Genomic DNA, 23,129 nt, shown 5'->3' with positions numbered 1-23,129 from the left:
CCACCAGCTCTTTAGACCAGTCTGTCCAACCGCCTTGCATCTCTGTGTCTGATGCTGCCTCCCCAGCAGACTGCAGCATAAAACAACACACTACCACCACAGAGTGATAAAACATCTGCAGCATCTTACTAGAGATGTCCAGAGATCTGAGCTTCCTGAAGAAAAAGAGGCGGCTTTGCCCTTTTTGTAGAGAGCATCTGTGTTTAGGGACCAGTACAACTTATTATCCAAGTACACACCTAGATACTTATAACTTGGCACCACCTCGATGTCGATTTGACGGGGAAACAACAACTACAACAGCAAAAGTGCAGTTTACATAGACTCTATAGGTAGAATATTACACGTATTGCATGAAATCACAAAACATATTAAATAAGTTGCCCGTAAGCCTTCGTATTGCGTAATAATGAGAAGGCGTCACAATAGGTTTTGATAATAATCCCTATAAATATCCAAATGTCCTATTTCGTTTCTTACTACACAAAGGCTAATATGTTACACATAACCATAAACAATATTACATATCCTCATGAATATACAGTAAGTCATTATTTGAGAGGTTTATGGACCTAATTATTTATAAGCTCTTTCAGCAAAGCCCATTAGCAGAAACGCTAATTAAATAACAAATTCTTAAATCGTCCCACTGTTAAAATAATCGCCTAAGTCATTTTTTGTCAAAATTGTTGTTGTTTTTTGCCTAAATCATCTCATGACGCCGGCCACCTATGGTAAAATCGCCTACATCAGTTGATCAGATCATGTGATTTTACCCCTTTAAGATCATCACTTCTTTGACAATTTGCCACATTCATAGGCATCAGATAAGAACCCAGCAAAGAAGAGCTAGAGGGAGATTGTTTAGTTGTCAGTTTAGTTTATCAGTGTTTTATTGTTGACACTAATATTGGTAACACTTTACTCTCAAGTGTCTACATAAGAGTGACATGAGCGTGTCATAAACATGACATGGGATGTGTCATAAACATTAATGACACTTTGAAGTAACATTAATGCTCATGATACTTGTCATGTCATGTTTCTGACAGGCTTGTGTGACTCTTATGTAGACACCTTCAAAATAAAGTGTTACCACATTTTACTTAAGCCACAAAGGCATGTTCAAAAACTTTCCTAAGTCATTTATTTCTCTTAAGTTACATAATTTACACACAGTGTTATTACTATGGCAATAGCCATCCTTTGTTACATCCTTTTTGAGTGAAATGATCAATAAATGTCATATGTTACACTTCTAGTGAAGTTTTTTGTGTTTCCTGCAAAACTTGAAAAAAAATGAGTTAGGCGATTATTTTAACAAGGTGACGAAATGAGAACAAAAACAGCTACTAATTGACGAATCTCGGCTATTATTGCGGCATTTTTAAAAAAAAATCATAACTCGGATATTTTTGAGAGCCCATGAAGGCAGCATAAGTAATTTGACTTCTTCCGCGTTTACCTGGATCTCTAAGGGAGTTCCTCAAATGGGCGTTTGTTTCTGAATTAGTCACAAACAAAACGGTGTATTTGTGTGCTTGTTAGCGCTGGTTATAGGTAGAAAGAAAAGCGAAAAGAAAAGAAAAAGCGAAAGGGAAATGAGCTGAAAAAGTTTAACCGAATAAAAGGCACTTAAAGTTTTGTTTTCGTTCAAGTTAGCTGAAGTTGTTCACAATGGGATGTTGTAGCAGCACCGAGGTAAGTTAGCCACAATATGATGACAGTTATGGCTGCTTTAAAACTAAAAAAAAACATGTTTTTCTTAACGCTAATTCGCAGAGGACTTTGAGACAGTGACAGTATAGCGTCACTTCTTCAGCAGCGGCAGCAGCTTGTTTTACAGCAGCTGCAGCAACAACAACAACAACACAGTGATTTGTCTGCTGGTTTAGGAGCAGGAGGGAAGCTACTTGCACCGCTGCAGCCACAACTAAACAGAATTAAGGATACCTGTGTGTCACCTTTAATTGTCTGTTATTTATGCCTTGGCAGAGCAAACGTGACTGGAAACCGCTGGAGGACCGCAGCTGCACGGACATACCATGGCTCATCATATTCGCATTGTTTTGTATTGGGATGGTAAGTTTTCGGATCAATGTGCCTTTACAGTGAGTTGCCATTTTATTATGCTCACCCAGCTAAAGCTAATGCAGCGATGGTATCACACCACGAAGTATTTGTTTTGAAACTTTTTAGATGGATGTTTATTCAACCATATGGTCATTCGTGAGAGTTTGTGAAGCTGTTGTATTGCGTTGTCTATTTTTTTTTACTTTTAAAATCACAAAAGTCAACCACTCTTTCAATAAAAACTGATCATTCAGTGGAGAAATGATTTATTGCAGCACTAATGCATTAAACTGCATTACTTTTAGCTGAAATACCTAATAACCTCACAGTTTTGTGTATTCATGCATGTCTATTACATGTTTACATGCAATACTCACCAATCATTGAATGCTTAGAAATTGCCCTTTAAGGTTAACAGTAGCAAACCTTTGCATAACAGCCCTGCAATAAATTCAAGTTTGGCTGAAAGTGATTTGTAGAAATATTGATTCAACTTTTGAATCAGTACTACCACTGTAGTTTTTGGTGTTGTTGAATTATGTTAGGTAATATAGAGAGACATTAAAAATGTTTAGTCCACGCTGATATATATTGGGTTTATAGATACTTTAAAATATCTGTCTGTATTTATTGCAGTAGTGTTGCATTAGTTATAATTACTGTAGATTCCCCTTCAAAACTGCAACAGAAGCTTGCAAATATCTAAATTTTGGGATTTTTTACAAATTAAATTTTTATTTTTTTATTTTTACAAATTTAAAAAATCACATTATTTTTGTCAAAATGCTTGGCGCTATTTGATGATGAACACACTTAATCTTTATTTTTCATGTTATCCTGTTCAGATAGTTAACATTTTCTACTCTAACCTGTGTTGCCTGCAGCTGTGTATTTGTGGCTTTGCCATCGCCACAGGAGCTGCCTCCAGGCTGATCTCAGGATATGACAGTTATGGCAACACCTGTGGCAAGAATAACTCCAAGATCGAGGGAGTACCCCTCAGTGGCAGGGACATGACAGAAAACAAGTTAGTCTTTGTTTTTTCCAAATGACTTAACATGAAACTTAGGTTATGTACATTTACATCCCTGCTGTCCCCTATGTATTTCCATGTGCTCTGTTTTCCCCATTAGATCCCCAGTGACATAACATTTAGTTATAGATTCAGAACATTAAAGTAGAGATGCTAAGAACTCTTTTGTTTGCCCCCTGTAGTTCAGTGTCTGTGACACAGAATACGGTGTTCAGCATTACTTGTTTGCATGCAAGGATTGCATCATGTAATCCTAATCTATCCTATCCTGTTTGCAACAAACAGTTACTGCATTTGTAAACACTACCTCCTGTTCTGGCATAGTTAATAAGATAACGTTGAACCGTCCAGATCCTGACCTACTTTCATTCACCTAAAGAATACATATTCCAAATAGCAGCATAATAAATCACTCATAAATAAAGTCGTAGAAACTGCTAGTTAAAGACAGTGATAAAACGCTCAGTGTTTCTCTCACCAGGACAGACAGACATAAATTGAAGAGACCAAGATGTCATCAGTCAGAAGGTTATTGTAGATTAGACTCATGGTTGCGCTGTGCTCGGCTACTTTTAATCCTCACATATCTGAATGAATAGCATAGTTTAAGGGCATATCTCCTTTTTTATAATTTCTCACTCAGAAAGCCTAGCTTAATGTGTATCTTTATCACCCGGACAGAAGTGTCACAAATTCTCCTCTGGTCCTAATTTATGCGAGAAGTCTTTGATTTTATTCCTCCTTTTGGGCAGTAGCTTTCCATCAGCATGCAGCCTGTAGGCCCAGTTTTACTGGAACAATGGGTCATGCTTTATTGATGGGCTGATTGCCCATGGAGGCTTTGAATAAAAGGCGTTTGGGCTACAAAGACGGATCTGTGCGACAGGGTAGCAAATGTCACCATCTTTCATTTTCTGCCCAGACAGAACGGTCCCAACTGGCATAGTAGTAACTGACTATACTGATATTTTGTTCAAGGAAAAACTGTTTCTTTTTTTGGAGGGATGGGTGTGGCAGCACTTCATATTTGACCATAATTAATCAGATTTTTTCTTTCTATCAGGTATGTTTTCTTCCTGGACCCTTGCAACCTTGACTTCATTAACAGGAAGATCAAGTCTGTTGCCCTGTGTGTCTCCAAATGTCCTGGTGCTGAACTGACGACATACAGTGATTTAAAGCAGTTTGCTCTGAGTAATGGTGAGAAAAACTGTTTAAGTGAAAATGTTTAAGAGAGAAGGTGATCTTGAGTATTAAATTAGACTTTCAGTTTACTGATATTTACATTTATTTATGCGAAATGTAAGGCATAAATGGGATATACATGGAATATGATTACAATTATTTGCAGACAGGTTTTAAATACTGTAATGAAACTGAATATAATCTTAATTTGTTGTTTTTCCATCGATAGGATCTCATCTCTGCTCATATGATATTTCTCCTACAAGATACACAAGCAGTTCAGAAAGATACACAAAATGTCCCAAACTCCCTGTTCCACCAAGGTAATTATACACATCCTTTGAGTTTTTGATTAAATATCAAATCATAAACAACAATATTACCCATCATTGGACAATACTACATTCTTATATGCACAATTTTACAATTTTTTAATGCTGTTTTTGCTGTTTTTGTTGTTTTGGAAGAGGCCACTTCCACCAAGGGCTGGTCAAGAGTTTAGTGAAGCTCATGTGGGTATTATTAGTTCAAACTAAGTGACAGAGATCTGTTTGTCTTTGGTGTTTCTAAAGGGAACTATTGGGAGTGGGAGCAAGTTTTAACCCACATTATTAGGCTAATTTTTTCTTGGGTTTCTAACTGGAATGTGTTAAATATAGGTTACCAAAATGTCAAATGTATGTTTAGGAGATTTCAGTAGGTTATGGTAGGCACTGCGACATGTTTTAAGTTGAAGCTCAATAAATACGTGACGTTTTTCAATGTCAATGAGTAATTGTGTAAAATGATCTCAATATTGACCCAAATAATCAAGTTAGATTTTTGCGATAATCGAGCAGTCCTAACAGAGAGTCTACCTTGCAAGTCATTTTTTATTTCAGTGTTTCATTCCAAAACAAAATTTCAAAAACATGCACTTGAGCCCAACCTGCTAATGCACATTAAAGCATCAAAAAGGACCAAATAAATAATGTAGATATAGTTGGTCTACCATTGTTCGAGGTCCTCTGCTTCAAGGACTGTCCATTAAAGATAAATCAACTTGTGCTGTCTGTCATGTCTGTAGTAAGTCTGTCCCGCTGTTACACCGATGTGTCCCTGTGGACATCGGCTGCTACGCTGAATTCGCCCAGGGTTTTATCACATTCGTCAGTGACAACAGTGTGCTGCGTCGGGTCATCACTGGGGTGATGGCCAGCAAGGAGATCATCATGGGCCTCTGTGTGCTGGCTTTAGGTATAACATATATTTCCATCTTGCATTATTTTAGGCATATAATGAACTGTTTTTATCCAATAACAAATTGCTGGTAGTTTTTTTCCTTCTGCTCCCACTGCACCACTGTAATTGCTCATGAGGATTCAGCAGGAAGGCAACTTTCAGAAGTGAAGCTATTTTTGTCATAAAAATAACAGGAAATGTCTGAGTGCTTACAGCCATTGTATCCGCTGAAGTTTAGCCCACAGGCATTAATTTAAAGTCCCACTCCTCCCATTGGTGCAGCACAAAGACAGAAATGATCCCATGTCTTTATTATCTCTTTCATCTCAATGATTCGATCTGTCTGGTTTGGTTGCATTGATTGTCATAAAAACTCAGAGCTTAATTACATTGCATAGTTCATTGTATTTCTTAATGTATAAGATAAAGCAATGTTTTATCAAACCTTAAACATAAAACAGATGCTGTAAAAACAGACGCTCATACTGTTTTTTTTCTTTCAGTCCTATCCTTGATCATGATGGTTGTCATTCGTTACATCTCCAAGGTGCTGGTGTGGATTCTGACAGTTCTAGTAATCATCGGCTCAATAGGTAACTTTCAAGAGCAATAGCATGTTGTCGACAATTTTAAATATGTTGATGTAAAAGTTTGGCACTCTCACTGACATTGTGTTGATACAAGACAACAGCACAGGATGTTTTTGCATTCAAGCTATCTCTTTTTCTGCTCTGATGTGTTGCAGGTGGGACCGCCGTCCTCTGGTGGCTCTACGTGGACCACAGGAAAGCGCTTAATAATAGCACTCTATCAGTATTTGGGAAAGAAGTGGCCTCAGACAACGTCAAAGCCCTGCTTGTGTATTCAATTGGTGCTACAATTTTCACGGTACGTCAATGCACTCCTCTCCTATATGACTAGAGAGTTATACACAAACTACCCTAATTTACAGAGGTGGGGGAAAAATCGATAAGAAAATCATGCCTACACGTGTTGACTCAGCAGAGATAACACTAAATTAGAACATTTTATCTACAGCAGAATAAATATTTGAAAGCAATATAGACTGCCCGAGGGCCTTACTGCATTATATTCCATTTTATTTTCATATTTTGAATTGTCACTTTGCCCTGAATTATATGTCTTCCTTTAAATAATGAAGACATTTCCACCATTGGTGCTTACATATTTACACATTTGGAACCCAGCTAATTTAGTTCATAAACAACAGTGGTGACAAGGTAGTCAGTCATATATTTGTGTATGTGCTTGTGTATGCAATTGGTGCTACAATTTTCACGGTACGTCAATGCACTCATCTCCTATATGACTAGAGAGTTATACACAAACTACCCTAATTTACAGAAGTGGGGGGAAAAAAAGATACAGCATGGTATCGCAATATTTTGCGTGGCAATATTACATTGATTCATGGCCACCAAGTATCGATATTTGGCATTCTGGTGGCCTGGACGTAGCGGGCTCACTATTAGGAATATACTGGGGATATTGGTATCCTATAACTAGAAGATCTAAGGAATCAATAGGCACCATATGCGTCAGGGTATCGTGTCGGGAAGTTGTCGAAATAACGCTGCAAAGTTAGGCTTTTGTTATGTTTCATTCAAAAAACTTCAGAGCAGTGAAGCTTAAAGTTGAGGAAAGTTTGAGAAAATGCTGCAGTTGTTGTCGTCTATACATGTTTCCTATCAGTTAAGTTCAGTTTGACTGAATACTTTGTTGGTCAGTCTGTGGGTTTGTCTCTCATTGTGGAGAAATAAAAAGACTGAAGTGAGATGAATACACTGAGAATTTCTCTTATTTGTCAAAACAATTCTTGATTGAATTAAACTTTGTGGACACAAAATGCAGTTAAACAGTTAAATCGCAATATATTGTATCCCAATACTCACCATATCGTAAAATGCTTAAAATCACGATAACGTTGTATCGGGACTCAGTATTGGGCTTAAATGGTACCGTGGGGCCTCTGCTGATTCACACCTCTACTAATTTAGTACTATATAAAAAACACTGACTAGTGGATTTAGACACAGTTAGATAGGAAGGTTAACTGTTTTTCTGTACAATTAATTGATTCCTTAATTCCTCAACTCAGCTCATTTCGATGATTCTTTTTTAAGATATTTTGGCCATTTTTTTAAGGCTCTATTGATAGTGTGAGAGGGAGTGAAAGGGGTAGACAAAGGGGAAGACATGCAGGAAAGGGCTCCGAGTCGGATTTGAAATCGGGCCGCCCGCTCGCGAGGACAAGGCCTCTATGGTACGCGCTCTACCAGGTGTGCCACTGGGAATCCCCCATTTAATCATTATTTATTGTTTAACCCTTCAGGTAATTCTCCTGCTGGTGATGTTCTTCATGAGGAAGCGTGTGGCTCTCACTATCTCCCTGTTCCACGTGGCTGGTAAAGTGTTCGTTCACCTTCCCCTCCTGGCCCTGCAGCCTTTCTGGACCTTCCTCTGCCTCATGCTCTTCTGGGTCTACTGGATCGCTGTGCTTCTCGCTCTTGGGACTTCAGGTGAGGACAAAGGCTCCAGTACTGGTAGTTTATGTATGTGAATGTTTATAAAAACTGCATTCACAATTCAGAATGCTATACATACTTCAGAATAGTTTTTATATTCAGTGCAGCACACAGACTGGTTTCTAGCATCAGATGTGTCAGTGGTACCATTCCCAAACAAGTCGAATATTAAGTGTGTTCCTTGTGACATTTTGTCTTGGTTTCGTGGCATGACTAAACTCCCACATTTGGAATCTTGTGCCAGTCTCGTGATGTGGGAGGACCGACTCAAATAACAACTTCTCTCTTCGTCTCCCACTTCTGTTTTCTAAAGTTGATTTTTAATTCCTGCAGAGTAGTATTTAAAACAAAGCGCCAGCACAAATAAAGTCAAAACATCACATTCTCTTGCTTTATGTTTACAGTTTTCAGGGTTTATTGTCGTAGCTATGACGATGTAGATAATCATTTCAGTGATTCATGAGTGTTGCAGTGAAACTTAAATTTAGGAGCTCACAGTGAAGTCTCATCACAATGCATTGGTTTTGAAATAAACCATATACTGAGGCTCTTCTAAGGCATTACTTTTGGTTTGATTATTTGACTTCATTCACCTTCTCAGAAGGGAGAAAACATTAATAGTTGTGCACAGAGAAGATATTGTACTGTGTAATTGGGATAAAATACTGTAGTAGATTTATAAAATATGGTTTATGCTCAGGGGTTAAATTGGGTCAGGGTCTTTCCGGGTAAAGGAAAACTCCCTGGATGAGAAACAGTTGTGGGTGTTTTTTCTTGCCTCCTGTGCATGCAGCGATATGATTGCTGGAGTGCATTCTGCATGAATCAGAAGCAGCCCAGTGTGCTTAGTCAGAGGAGAGAGCCCCGAGGCGAGAGCACAAGATAATCCAGGCTGTCATGTCGCAGGTGCTTTGCCCTGCAATTGTGAGGACAACAAGCCACGCACTGCCTGATCAGAGGTGTTTTCCCTCTCAGATAAAGGGCAGCGTACATAGTACGTAGAGTCATAAACAGGTTACCGTGTCTGAAAAACATAGTGCACAACAGACTTTAGGACAGATAGATTTTTTTTTTCAGGAAATAATCTGACTTTATTCCCTTAATATTTTGACTTTTCTTCCTCAAAATTATACAACTTTATTGTCAAAATCTCAGAGAACAACAACATGTAGGATTTATTTATCATTGATGTAAACAGATGCCACATGCACCTAAAAGAAAATCATGCCTACATGTGTTGACTCAGCAGAGATAACACTAAATTAGAACATTTTATCTACAGCAGAATAAATATTTGAAAGCAATATAGACTGCAATATAGAGGGCCCTACTGCATTATATTCCATTTTATTTTCATATTTTGAATTGTCACCTGGCCCTGAATTATATGTTTTCGTTTAAATAATGAAGACATTTCCACCATTGGTGCTTACACATTTACACATTTGGAACCCAGCTAAATTAGTTCATAAACAACAGTGGTGACAAGGTAGTCAGTCATATATCAATTACAAATAAAAGTGCAGTTGTTTCCAGTTAGGATGCTCAACATTATTATAGGGGAATATAGAGAGATGAACACTTGATGCAAACATTTTAGCTCCTACCCAAACTTTGGCTCATATTCCTTCACAGGGACGGCGGTGAAGAACAACACTACAGGCGTGGTTGAATATAAAATGCAGGGGCCTCTCCAGTACATGGTGTGGTATCACGTTGTGGGTCTCATCTGGATCAGTGAATTCATTCTGGCCTTCCAGCAGATGACCATCGCTGGAGCTGTGGTCACGTACTACTTCACAAGGTACGAAACAGTTCCACATGGAAAGCTTAATGCCGTCTTTGCTGTCGTGTTTATTTGATTATTTGTTTTAAAGCTGTATAATTTCAATTATGTCATCTTGTAACTGATTAACTTAAGGAATAAGTCCCAGTTGCCAGCAACTCCTATCATCTCCTCCATGATACGAAGCATCCGCTACCATCTGGGTACTGTGGCTAAAGGCTCCTTCATCATCACGATTGTTAAGATCCCTCGTCTCATCCTGATGTATATCCACAGCCAGCTCAAAGGAAAGGTAAGCTGTGAAATGATGCAGCACGTATTGACAAATGCTTGTTATGATCCGGCTCACAGACCACACAAAACTAAGGAAGCATGTAGGGATTAAATGGAAAAGTATAATTTATTTTAACAAAATGAATCCAACATGAAACAACATAACCAAATCTTTACTAAACTAAACCAAAGGAGCTGACAGAAAACATACTACTCAGTCAACTTAATATAATAGAAAACTAAACACAGAGAACTCAAACAAAGGTGATCAGCTCCTCCATGATGCCAAGGGAAAAATAAGAGACCAAACCCCTCAGGAGGGCGGGTTTTAAAGGCGTGGAGACAGTGGCCAGCTGCCTCCAATCGGATCCAATCCAGCACCCTGAAACAACAGACAAACAAACAAACACACACACACACACACACACCCCCGGGTGGGGCCTGGGGCCGTCACACCCCCCCCCATAAAGACAGGGTCCCAACCCTGGCCTGCTACAACATGTAAACAACAATTTGCACAACTACATCATTTTTTACTAATAATCTTTACCCATACCAATGCATATATTTGAAATAACAATCACAGAAATTACATTCTTCCAAAATACAGATTCACCTTAACAGTTTTTCACTTGTCCACTATCATGTAGTTTCTATCCCATCTCAGCTACTGGTACCTTGAAGCAAATTTAAGAGAAAGACAGAAACATTCATAATGAAGACATGAAACTACTGGCATGGGGCTCTCGACAGGGCATCTGCCACTATGTTATCCTTTCCTTTAATGTGTTTTATCTCTAACGAATGCGACTGCAGAAACAGAGACCATCTTATCAGCCTTTGATTTGGACAGCGAAGTGAATTCAAGAATGTTAACGGATTGTGATCTGTATAAACCACCACCGGCCCTGAACCCACATAGACTTCAAATTGCTGTAATGACCAAATCAAAGCTAACGCTTCTTTTTCGACAACGGAATAGTTTAATTGATGTTTATTAAACTTCCTGGAGAAAAAGCTTACGGGTCTATCAACACCAAAATCATCCACCTGCAGCAATACCCCACCTGCGCCCACATTACTAGCATCAACCTGGATCTTAAAGGCTTTCTGCATGCAAGGGGCAGCCAGGACCGGAGCATCACAGAGGATCGTCTTAACATTTTCAAAAGCCTTTTGACATGAAGGAGACCAGATGTATTTTACATTTATTTTCAGCAAATCTGTCAAGGGTGCAACTACAGTGGAAAAATTTCTACAGAAGCCCCGGTAGAATCCAACCAAACCCAGAAATCTCATCAGTTCTTTTTTTGTAGCGGGTGGCGGATACTGTTCGATTGCCTGCACTTTCGCCTGCAGGGGACGCACTTCTCCATGCCCAACCTGCCGACCCAGGTACGTCACTGTCGCCCGAGCGAACTCACACTTCGCCAAGTTAACAGTTAAACATGCCTCAGCCAGACGGTCGAACAACAGTTTCACACGCTTCAGGTGGTCAGACCAAGTATCGGAATAAACAACGACGTCATCTAAATATACTGCACAGCCATCCAAATTACCAACAACTCGGTTCATCAAACGTTGGAAAGTTGCCGGCGCATTGCGCAAACCAAAAGGCATGACAGAATACGAGTACAGTCCACTTGGCGTAATAAACGCTGCTATCTCTCGTGCTCTTTGAGACAAAGGAACCTGCCAATAACCTTTCAATAGGTCAAATTTACTGATGAACTTGGCAGCACCAACCTGGTCAATACAATCATCCATGCGCGGCAACGGATAGGAATCGGGCTTCGTAACGCTGTTTACTTTTCTGAAATCAGAACAAAACCGAGGAGTGTTGTCGGATTTTGGCACAAGCAAGCATGGTGATGCCCAGCTAGATGATGATGGTTCAGCGATGCCATTTTTCAACATGTACTCTACCTCAGTGTCCAAGAACTTACGCCTCTCTGGGCTGACACGGTAAAAACGCTGTTTTATTGGCTTCGCGTCATCCACATCAATGTCATGTTCCAGCAAGTGAGTTCGAGACGGCACATCCCCAAACAAACTCGGATACCTACGAATCAGATCTACTAAGTCAGTGCGCCGTGACTCGGATAAATGACCAACACCACCATCCAAATTAGCCAGGACCTCAGAATTTTTCAGCCTACCTGTTAACAACGCCGAATCATGATTTGGCAAACCATCCTCACACAATGCTTCACTGCACGTTGGGAGTGTGTTACTAACACACACTGGATGCACAACATCCAACGGCACACTTTGCTGCTGAGACGCACGGGAATGATATGGCTTTAACAAATTTATGTGACAGAGTTGGTGATGCTTTCGACGGTCAGGAGTGGCAATGAGGTAATTTTGTTCTGAGAGTTGTTTCACTACAGTGTATGGACCCATGAACTTAGCCTGGAATGGTGAAGTAACAATAGGCAACAAAGCCAACACCTGGTCACCAGGGATGAAAACACGCCGCTCAGCCCGTCGATCATACAGACGTTTCATTTTGGCTTGTGCTGAAGTCAGTTTTTCTCTTGCCAACTCCATGGCAGAGTACAAACGTTGTCTAAATCCATTTACAAAGTCAATAACATTTTTTGGTGGCTCAGACTCCCTCCAGTCATTTTGCAGCGCAGCCAATGGCCCTCGCACAGTATGACCAAAAACTAATTCATTCGGACTAAATCCAGTACTTTCCTGTGTTACCTCTCGCGCAGACAGCAGTAACCACGGCAAACCCTCCTCCCAATCAGCGTCCATTTGAACGCAGTAAGCACGCAACAAGGATTTTAACGTCTGATGGAACCGCTCTAGCGCACCTTGGCTCTGAGCATGATACGCAGAGGACTGGTTATGTTTCACCTGTAGCTGTGCAAGAACTTGCGCAAACAAACGAGAGGAAAAATTGGAGCCTTGGTCACTCTGAATTGTTTTTGGGATACCAAAGATGGAAACAAATTGACTGAGAGCACGCACCACAGCTTTTGCTGTCAGCGTCCGCAGAGGATACGCAGCAGGATACCTAGTACTCTGACACATTACTGTTAACAGATACACGGCACCTGACTTTGAACGAGGAAGAGGACCTACACAGTCAATGATAAGATGTTCAAACGGCTGGCTAACAGCTGGAATGGGACGTAGAGGAGCCACCTTTATTGTTTGATTTGGTTTGCCTGTTAACTGGCATGTATGGCAGGTTTTAATGTAGGCAGCGACACTTTTCTTAAGGCGAGGCCAAAAGAAATGTCTGAGCACACGATTATACGTTTTTCCCACACCCATATGTCCCGAGTCATCATGAGAGAGACGCAACACCAACTCATGAAATTTAACAGGCACCACAATCTGATAAATCGGATCACCAATACAACCCTCGCCATGTGGCACCCACTTCCTTACCAGCAGCTCATTTTGAATGAGATAGCCATGTGCCTGATTTTTTACCTCATCGGCTGGAAGAACAGACTGGAACAGTTCTTTTAGCGTGGGATCGGCTCTTTGCTCATTCACCAATTCACTGTGAGAGACAGACAGGGGAATGTTAGACAGGGACAATGCACACAACTCTGGATCCCCATTTTCATTTTTTACATGCTCTGAAGAAGCTTCACGCCTGGCCACGGCACGCGTCACAGCGCACGCCGTGAACACCTCAGGAAACTGTTTTTCATTTTCATCTGGACCATGACTGCCTCGCGGCACCGGCACAATCAGTGGACGCGCTGGCTGATCAGCCCAGACACGGTCTCCAGCCACATCATTCCCCAGAATCACAGTAATACCTTCAACAGGCAACTCAGGACGGACCCCCATTGTGACTTCCCCGTCAAACAACTTACAACGTAACATAAGTTTATGTACAGGCACCGGAAAAATGGACATGCCCATGCCTAACACAGGTATGAAGCTTCCTGTGTCGGACGCTTCCGAAAAGGGCAGAGTGGAACCAAGCACAAATGAATCAAACGCCCCTGTGTCCCGCAATATCACCACCGGCACCTTCTCCTCGCTCCCAATCAGAGACACATGTCCCTCTGAAATGAATGGCCGATATGAACTCAAATCCGGCTTCGTCAAAACAACCGACGGCAACTCGTCACCCGGCTGGTCAGCCACCACTGTGCTGGAAACGGGTGCAGCTAACGCAGCTGGTTTAACGTGTTCCCCGTAACGCGAGTGCCGTGATTTACGCGCAGCGCAGTCCCTTTTCCAGTGACCCCTTTTATTACAGAAATGACAAACATCCTCAGCCTCACGGACACTACGATCACCCCTCTGCCTCGGACCAAAACTTCCACCAGGACGCCCAGAGAACTGCAGCCCACCAACAAGGTCATTCCCCCTGCCAGCGCCAAACGCAGTACGCGGATTTCCACCGACGTTGTGGGTCAACAAATAATCATCCGCTAACGCAGCAGCCTCTGCAGCCGTTTTCACTTTCTGTTCACTTAAGTACATTGCAACTCGTTCCGGAACCGAATTTTTAAACTGTTCAAGCACCATCAAGTTACACAAACCATCAAAGTCTTTTACCTCAGCTGCTGAACACCAGCGGTTGAAGTGAGTTAACAAATCACGGGCAAACTCTAAGCATGATTTGTCCCCCCTTTTCCAGCTCCTAAATCGCTGTCGATAAGCCTCGGGGACCATTTCATAAGTTTTCAAAACTGCCGTTTTAACCTTCACATAATTACCGCTATCCTCTGTTGTCAACGAGGAAAAAGCCTCCTGCGCGCGTCCCGTTAATACGCACTGCAGCAAGACCGTGCGGTCCGCATCATCCCAGCCTCGTGCATCTGCAACTCGCTCAAACAACGTGAAAAAAATTTCAACCTCCCTCTCATTAAATCTCGGTACCAACCGTAAACTACTCACAATGTCCCGCGAGTGATCACCAATCCGAGTCGACTCATTCATTGACACATCAGACAATTTTCCCTCCTTAAGCAGATTCAACTTCATAGCTTCCAAATCAAGTTTAGCTTTTTCTGTTTGCTGCCGTATTTGTTCCACAGCCACCGCTTTATCAAACTCTGCTCTCTGTCGCAATTTTTCCAATTCCAACTCTTTTCCCGTCTCTAGTTGCATCCGCAATCTCAGCAATTCCTTCTGCTGCTCAAAACTCAAGGCCAGCTCAGGGCCAGGCTCCGCGAGTGCGTCCTGCAACCCATCCGCCCCAGCCAGATTATTTACAACCGGTGATTCCTGCAATGGTTTAAGAACATTTAACTCATACAAATTTGCCTTAATAATAGCCCGAACATTATCTTTTAATCTTTTGTCACCTACCGATATTACAAAATGCTCTGCTATTTTCAACAGCTGATCTCTGTTACATTGATCCAATAACGCCTCCGACGGAGCGCGCACAAAATCTTCCACTGATGCCATGATTTAACCACACCAGACAGTCTCCGGTAACAACAAAAAAGCACAACACTGACCCCACTCATGCGCAACCGAGGGCTACAAACCTCATAAAGTCGAGCGTCCCCTCTAACTGCCTAACCCGATCTACCTAACTCAACCCTAGTCTTCAGGGGGTACTCACGGCGGGTATTTACGCACTAAAAACCAGTAGCGTGGACAAAGGCGACCAGCACGCTGGCAACCCCGCCAACACTACGGACGTGCTCCCGAGACAACCGCTCCAACCACTTTCACCCCACATTACATGTACTGCACACGAATCCCAAAGAGGAACCGCGCTATGCCTACAGGGGAGTCATCTCAACAGGTGCATTATGCGCATAAAAACGGTCAGTGCTCACTTCTCCCTGTCCCGCGACTGTCTCACAAAATCGACAAAGGCAAAATCTGCACTACATCCTTTAATTCCCTGGACTACATAACCAAGAAAAATACTTAACCACATTCCAAATCCCAACATAAGCTTCCTAAACTGGACGCTAGAAAGGGAATCCCAAGGATGACGTCACTCCCTGGGGAAACCCATCAGTCCCGCCACTTCCCTGCCGGCACAAAGGAAACACGTGAACTCCCAACAAAGCGCCACTACAAACAAACAACAACCACAAAAAACATATATCACCATAACCAAACAATTAACACCACTTACAACCTATTCTCTTTTTAGACGAGCCCCCAATTTGTTATGATCCGGCTCACAGACCACACAAAACTAAGGAAGCATGTAGGGATTAAATGGAAAAGTATAATTTATTTTAACAAAATGAATCCAACATGAAACAACATAACCAAATCTTTACTAAACTAAACCAAAGGAGCTGACAGAAAACATACTACTCAGTCAACTTAATATAATAGAAAACTAAACACAGAGAACTCAAACAAAGGTGATCAGCTCCTCCATGATGCCAAGGGAAAAATAAGAGACCAAACCCCTCAGGAGGGCGGGTTTTAAAGGCGTGGAGACAGTGGCCAGCTGCCTCCAATCGGATCCAATCCAGCACCCTGAAACAACAGACAAACAAACAAACACACACACACACACACACACCCCCGGGTGGGGCCTGGGGCCGTCACATGCTCGAAAACTTCTGTATGGCCTCATGTTAAACCTTTTAAGTGGCAATTATTAGTTTAATTATTAGTACACTTATTGCATACATTTTAATGAATACGTTTGTAAACCTGTGAATTTTCGTCATTCTTTGTAGGAAAACGCCTGCGCTCGTTGCATGTTGAAAGCTTGTGTCTGCTGTCTGTGGTGTCTTGAGAAGTGCCTTACATACTTAAATCAAGTAAGTAGTTCCAGGTTAGTAAAGGAAGAATATCTAGCGCACTGTTCAGCGGAAAGATTTCAGGTATTTACAGTGTCCGTATCGCATTATTTCAGAACGCTTACACTGCGACAGCCATCAACAGCACCAGTTTCTGCACCTCTGCCCGTGAAGCTTTCCTAATCCTGGTGGAGAATGCCCTCCGTGTGGCCGCCATCAACACTGTGGGAGACTTTGTCCTCTTCTTGGGAAAGGTACCGCACAGAGACGTTCAGCTGTATTTTCCACTGAAACAATGGTTTATGGGACCAAGCTGACCTTAATGTTTTATCTCCTCTCTCAGGTGCTTATAGTCTCCTGTACAGCTTTCGCCGGCATCCTGGCTCTGAACTACCAGAAGGACTACACTGTGTGGGTCCTGCCTCTGCTCATCGTCTGTCTGTTTGCCTACCTGGTGGCTCACTGCTTCCTTTCTGTCTTCGAGAATGTGGTGGACGTTCTCTTCCTCTGCTTTGCTGTGGACTCAAAGTACAATGATGGCACCCCTGGGCGTGAGTTCTACATGGACAAGGCCTTAATGGTGAGAGGATAGTGTGTATAAAGGGAGGCTATCCACTAATAAAGTAACAAATAATTTCTTTAAAGGGCATTTTCCTGCCCCATTGAGACTTAATAATAATAAGATTTATTATATATATATATTATATATATTATATTATACTATATTTGTGGCATTTTTCTGCACAGCTATTTTTACATTTCTGTAATTGTTTGAAAAATTATATTGGGTCAAATCCAAAATAGTGATTGTAAACATTTATGAGCTTTCAGGAATATTTTTCCCCTCTTTTTTTTCGCCATACCACTTTTATTCATAACAATGTACAAAAACCATCTTCTTCTAAATAAAATGAGAGCAAATTACCTTTCTTTCTCTTCCCAGGAATATATTGAAAACAGTAAGAAAGCGGGTTTGTACAAGGCTGGTGATGGAGATGGAAAGGAGATGAAGCCCATGGTGAGTTAAAAAATCTTCTGTTATTATTGTGTTTAAGCTAAGCTCTAAAACCAAAAACATGCCAGCAGGTTTAAAAGGCATGCTTTTGCTTTTGTTAAAAATGACATAATTTATGATTTTTTTTAAAAAGTAAAAAATGGAATAATCATCCGATTTTCACATTTCCAACAGTCCAGGATTACCAGATTGAAGCCTAAATGGGCAATATTTAATCAAAATCAGTTTGTTTTTTATGTCCTTTTAAAGTTGGATCAAAATACTGTACACAGAGCAGAGGGAAGAGGACAAGAAAGGTTGTAAAATTGTAACTAGTTCACTAGTATAGTGAATATAGTATAATGTTAATGCCCTTAAAAAAACGTCCTGAAACTTTGGGTTTAGATGGTTAAAACCCATATCCATGTCTCATTTAGAGCAGGTAAATAAGCAGATAAATGAGTAAATATTTCTTTTTTTTTCATTATTTCTTGCAGACACGTGGAGGGACTTCTGCTTGACCAAGCATCAAAAATCTGCCCTGAACCACTAAAAAACACCAAAGCTTAACTCAGACTTTACCAGCGTTTCACTCCAGGGACATCACTAAAATAATAATGCACTTTATACAGAAACTACACAGAGTTTCAGCTAAAGATGCATTGAGTTTCATTTTTAAGTAAGAGGGATTACAAACTAAAAGTTTGACACTAATAGCTGATACATGGTCAATGCTAATTTGGGTTTGTTTAGTTTTTATTAAGATAAGTTTGCTTTTTGTACGTCTTTTTCCCATTTAACTGAGTTTCCTCCTTTTTTATACCATTTTAAATAATATGAACGTTTTGACATGGTTTAACATGTTTGTTTTTCTTTGTTACAGTGTTAGCTATAGTTAAAATGGATTGGTGTACATTTTGTAATGGATAGCTAACTGTGTTTTGTCAAAGGCTGTTCAAGTTGTTTTATTACTTCTTAAATTTTATACTTGAATAAATTTAAACACAAAGTTTTATTGTTTTGTCCACATCTATATAACCCTGCACATGTCACGTTGGGCCTCTCCTTTCTAGCCACAGGTCTGTTTCATTATGATCAATGTGCTATTCAATCCTGATCCTCATTATATTGTACAACAACCAGTTTTAGTCTGCAGGGGGCAGGTAATGAATGGAAACATACGAATGTTCAGCTTTAGATTTGAATAATACACCAGCCATAACAGAAAGTGCAAATACAATGTAAACTAGTTAAGAGAAAATGGAAAACTGATTTGACATTGTACTAAATGTCATGTTTTTCTGACATAAATTGTAAAAGGTAATGTGTAGGAGACAATGGTTTAATTCAATGTAAAGCAACACATGGAAAGCAGCACTGCCTCAGAGTAGTCCATATGCTGAGAAAAAAATGTAATGGTAAGGATTTCCAGTTTATGTGGAAAAAGATACAACTAACAGCTGCAAACTGTAGACCTAGCTCCTGAAGAGATTCCAGGTTGTGTAGACAAAATTAACAATGGTATTTTTCATCATTCTCGTTTTAAATGCAAGTTTAACCTGATCACAAAATGTTTTTTCATCTGCCGACTATCTTCCCTAAATGCAGCAGAAAACTAAAAGTCATTGAGACAGACTAAGACAATGAAACTGTGTGGTCCAACTCCAACCACCTGGGGGCAGCAAATCCTGTAAAACAAATGTGATTTTCATTGTGAATCCACTTTAGCTGTCATGCCCTTCAAAAATAATGAGAACAAAATGACATTTTCACCTGGTACCAGGGCTAACAAGTTTAGAGTTCTCTAAATCCACTTAAAGAAAATAAATGATTTTGCCATTTCGTTCTTCTCATCACTTTTTGGGCATCATTTCACATTTCATGACCTAATTTAGATTTGATTTAGACAAGATGAAACCAAAACGAGGAAGCACTGCATATTTATACGTTACCTCCATGTACAAAGACAGTAAGACATTTTTCATATATGTTTTAAAATTTAAAGTAAATACAAAATATACAGTACTGTGCCAAAGTCTAGGGCAGGTGTGAAAAATGCCTCGAAGAATTGATACTGGTTTGAAGGCTTGAAAGGGATGTCTCACCAAATATTGATTGCATTTAGATTTTTCTCCCGATTGCCCATCTGCATTTTTTAATTGATCAAAATAAACTATTGACATTTCTATTTTTGAAAGCATTATTTTACAGCATTTTTCCACAACTGCCTAAGCCTTTTGCACAGTACTTTTTTTTTCTAATTCAAACTTTACAAGTAAATTATTGACATTACAATATCCTGTGCATTGTAAATGTTTATGATCACACAGAGGTCGACTGACCTGCTATAAATCTGATTCCCCATGAGTGTATCCACAATCTACTGATGTATAGATTACTGCCTCATCCCCTCCAGTTTCTTTCCAACCCAGCATTGACCAAGCAAGAATCGAGCCACTAAGCAGTTAGAGGTTATTGATGGGAAAGCTCTCTCTGCGCACTGCTGTCCGCCTCCATAAAACGCAGGAATCCAGAGGAAAACAGCTCGATGGCTGGTAGTGAGTCACACCTAAGTGATTTCTGTGGTACTTACAGAACACTAACCATTCCCGGAAGCCCTTTGTCATTGGATAGAAAGACGGGAAAACACGTTCAGCTGGAGGCCGCCTCAGCAGGAAGCAGCAAGTTCTGAAAGCCTCAATGGGAACATTTTTTTATCAGTAATACTTCTCTAACTTATGTGATTACAATTATGATAATGTCAGTTATTATCGCAGACAAAGCAGGCAAACCATGTGGACATTGGACATATGTGCGAGTTAGTCCTATATATTGAACAATATCACTTCCTATGAAACCCACATCCTCAAGATATCTTTAACATATATTTTAAAATACACTAAAGTAGATTTCTTTAAAATATTCTGTATTTTAGACACTGGAACGTTTTCTTTTTTCTTTTTTTGCAAAAGTATTTGCTGCCATATATATTGTAGCCTCTCAGAATACATTTTAAATGCAATAAATGTATTTTTCAAGCCCCTTTTGATATTTTAAGCCCGTTTTCTCAACTTCTTCTGATGTGCAAGCATGACAGGTGCTGTATATCATCCTGTAGTGTTCTCGGCACAGGCAGCGTATGAAATAATCATTTGCACCTTGACAGCAGCTCTAAAGCTCCAATTCAACTGGTAAATAGTTTACAACCATTAAACCTGTTCTGTGCCATCTTATATGGATGTCGATTGTTTGCGCTGACTCAGACGCAGTAACATGAGCCTGCTAAGTGTATGTGCGTGTGTGTCAGAGAGTGTATTGACCAAACAGTGACTTCACCATTAAGGTGAGCCATACTGCATCATCAGCAGCTTACAGTAGCCCTGCAGCTCAGGCCTTTTCAATGGTGCTTACATTTAGTACACAAACAAAGACTTCACTGATGGAAGGAGCTCACAATGCTGCTGTTGACATGAAAACAGAGAGTAAACCTTTTAAAAAAACAGCAGGAAGTAATGACTCATAGATATTATAATAAGAAGTAAGGAACACTTCTATACCCTCCTGACCTTTAATATTATTGTTACTTGTTTCTCAAAAAATGCATTTCTCTTGCATTGATATCAGGTCAGTCTTTTCCTATCCGAGCTGACATTGGGCACAGACAACCATTCACGCTCTCATTCACTCCTACGGGCAATTTAGAGTCCTCAATTTACCCTAAGCTGCATGGCTTTTGACTGTGGGAGGAACACACACTGACACAGGGACAGCATGCAAACTCCACACAGAACGACTGCAGCACCATAGTACATTTAAATTACTAGTGCAGTGCCCATAGGGCAGTATGTATTCGTCTGCCATGCGCAAGCCACATACAAAATCTTAGGTCAGTTTGACTAACGGTCAGCGAGATATGCCCTAGACACACACACACACACACACACACACACACACACACACACACACACAAACACAAACACAAACACACACACACACACAGACGCTTCTTGCTTTATAGATAGATCTATAATTCAATTCACTTCCAAGAAACTTAACATGAAATGTATTGTCCATGTTTTTTAACTGGTTATACATAGTGTGTTTGCATGTGTGCATGTGGGTGTGTTTGTATAGAAGATATAACCTGTCTTGACTCTTCCACAATATTTTAAACAAAATCTTTTTCTGCATTTGCATTGTGAGATTTTAGTCTTGAGTGAGACTTGGTAAAACACAATAACAAACAGACTGGATCAAGTTAAAGGTAAATAAAAACGCTTTTTATTTCTTTCCATAATGCCAGGCGCTTTTAATAACAATTTAAGCCTGTCAGTGGCAAAAACAAGCACTTTAAGTGAACTAAATTGGCAGTGCGCAATTGCACCAAAGGATTACATTGCAGCCCGTTTCGCAGCTGTCAGCTGCAGCATTCTCACTCAATGGTGGACCAATTTCAGAAGTTGTTGTCCCCATTAGTCACTTAGACTTAGACACAAAATGTGCGAAAATAGGATACAGGTTGAAGAAAGTTAGGATTTAAAGTGGTAATAAAAGGAAATTTTGACATCTACATTTCAGAGAACTGTGAACAAACATTTGTTGTGACCAAAAGCTCAAAACTAGCCTCTAAATGTACCTTGTCGTTAGCTTGGCACTGAACTGAGACGATTCTGCTGCTGCACGTCAGTATCAATATATTATGTCTAATAACACAAAAATAGTAGGCCGAGGTGATCACACCTCGAACAGCAACAATACCTCACCGTGCATCAGAGTGTGCAAGTGATAAAAGAACCTGCGTCACAGACTATTGCTTATCCAAGAAACCTGATTTCCGAACATCATAAGTGCTTCCTGCAATTTGAGGCATTTCCCATCAGCTCTCAGTCATACTGTCTCCCCGTACACTGGCAGATCTCTTTTTATTGTTGGACGCCCTCCATCAACAGCCTCCCTTGTGTGGAAATTAGCCACAGAGATGGTATCTCTCCACATTTCTCCTGTCAGCACATACAAGCAGAGGAAAACTGTGTGAAAATGAACATTTGATATTTACCCAGTGACTTCCCTATCTGGAGCAGCAAACGGGTCCTGTTGCCAACACACACACACACACACACACACAGGTCCTAGGGGCCTGCTTACACTGGGCTGTGTAAAACAAAACTGTTGTTCTTTCAGCAAGAAAGGGTTTCCAGGTCAGTGAATGTGCCTTTTTCCTATAGTAATTTCTTTAGTGTATGTTTTGCTTTCCATGTGTTTATGTGTGCTTGTATGTGCTGTGTGTATGCATGCATGTATGGTG

General features: G+C 40.4%; 1 protein-coding gene across 1 annotated transcript; it reads left to right on the top strand.

Moving 5' to 3' along the window:
- Positions 1-1,472: 1,472 nt before the first annotated feature.
- Positions 1,473-18,876, top strand: LOC131975058 (choline transporter-like protein 1). Its single transcript, XM_059337593.1, has 16 exons — positions 1,473-1,701; positions 1,996-2,082; positions 2,958-3,100; positions 4,170-4,306; positions 4,521-4,614; positions 5,358-5,527; positions 6,016-6,105; positions 6,258-6,400; positions 7,866-8,052; positions 9,694-9,862; positions 9,980-10,136; positions 16,768-16,851; positions 16,947-17,084; positions 17,174-17,410; positions 17,774-17,848; positions 18,322-18,876. The coding sequence occupies exons 1-16, from the start codon at positions 1,678-1,680 to the stop codon at positions 18,343-18,345; spliced, it is 1,959 nt and encodes a 652-aa protein (XP_059193576.1). The 5' UTR covers positions 1,473-1,677; the 3' UTR covers positions 18,346-18,876.
- The last annotated feature ends 4,253 nt before the right edge of the window (positions 18,877-23,129 follow it).

The sequence above is a fragment of the Centropristis striata genome, chromosome 1 (assembly GCF_030273125.1).
Source record: "Centropristis striata isolate RG_2023a ecotype Rhode Island chromosome 1, C.striata_1.0, whole genome shotgun sequence".
Lineage (NCBI taxonomy): Eukaryota > Metazoa > Chordata > Actinopteri > Perciformes > Serranidae > Centropristis > Centropristis striata.
This window is presented reverse-complemented; position numbering and strand designations above follow the sequence as displayed.

What these genes read in the sequence shown, in the direction of transcription:
- LOC131975058 (XM_059337593.1), top strand. Translation starts at nt 1,678, where the DNA reads ATGGGATGTTGTAGCAGCACCGAG. An exon ending in TCTCGCTCTTGGGACTTCAG is followed by an intron (nt 8,053 to 9,693) that starts GTGAGGACAAAG and finishes ATTCCTTCACAG; the next exon opens with GGACGGCGGTGAAGAACAAC. An exon ending in GCCTTACATACTTAAATCAA is followed by an intron (nt 16,852 to 16,946) that starts GTAAGTAGTTCC and finishes GCATTATTTCAG; the next exon opens with AACGCTTACACTGCGACAGC.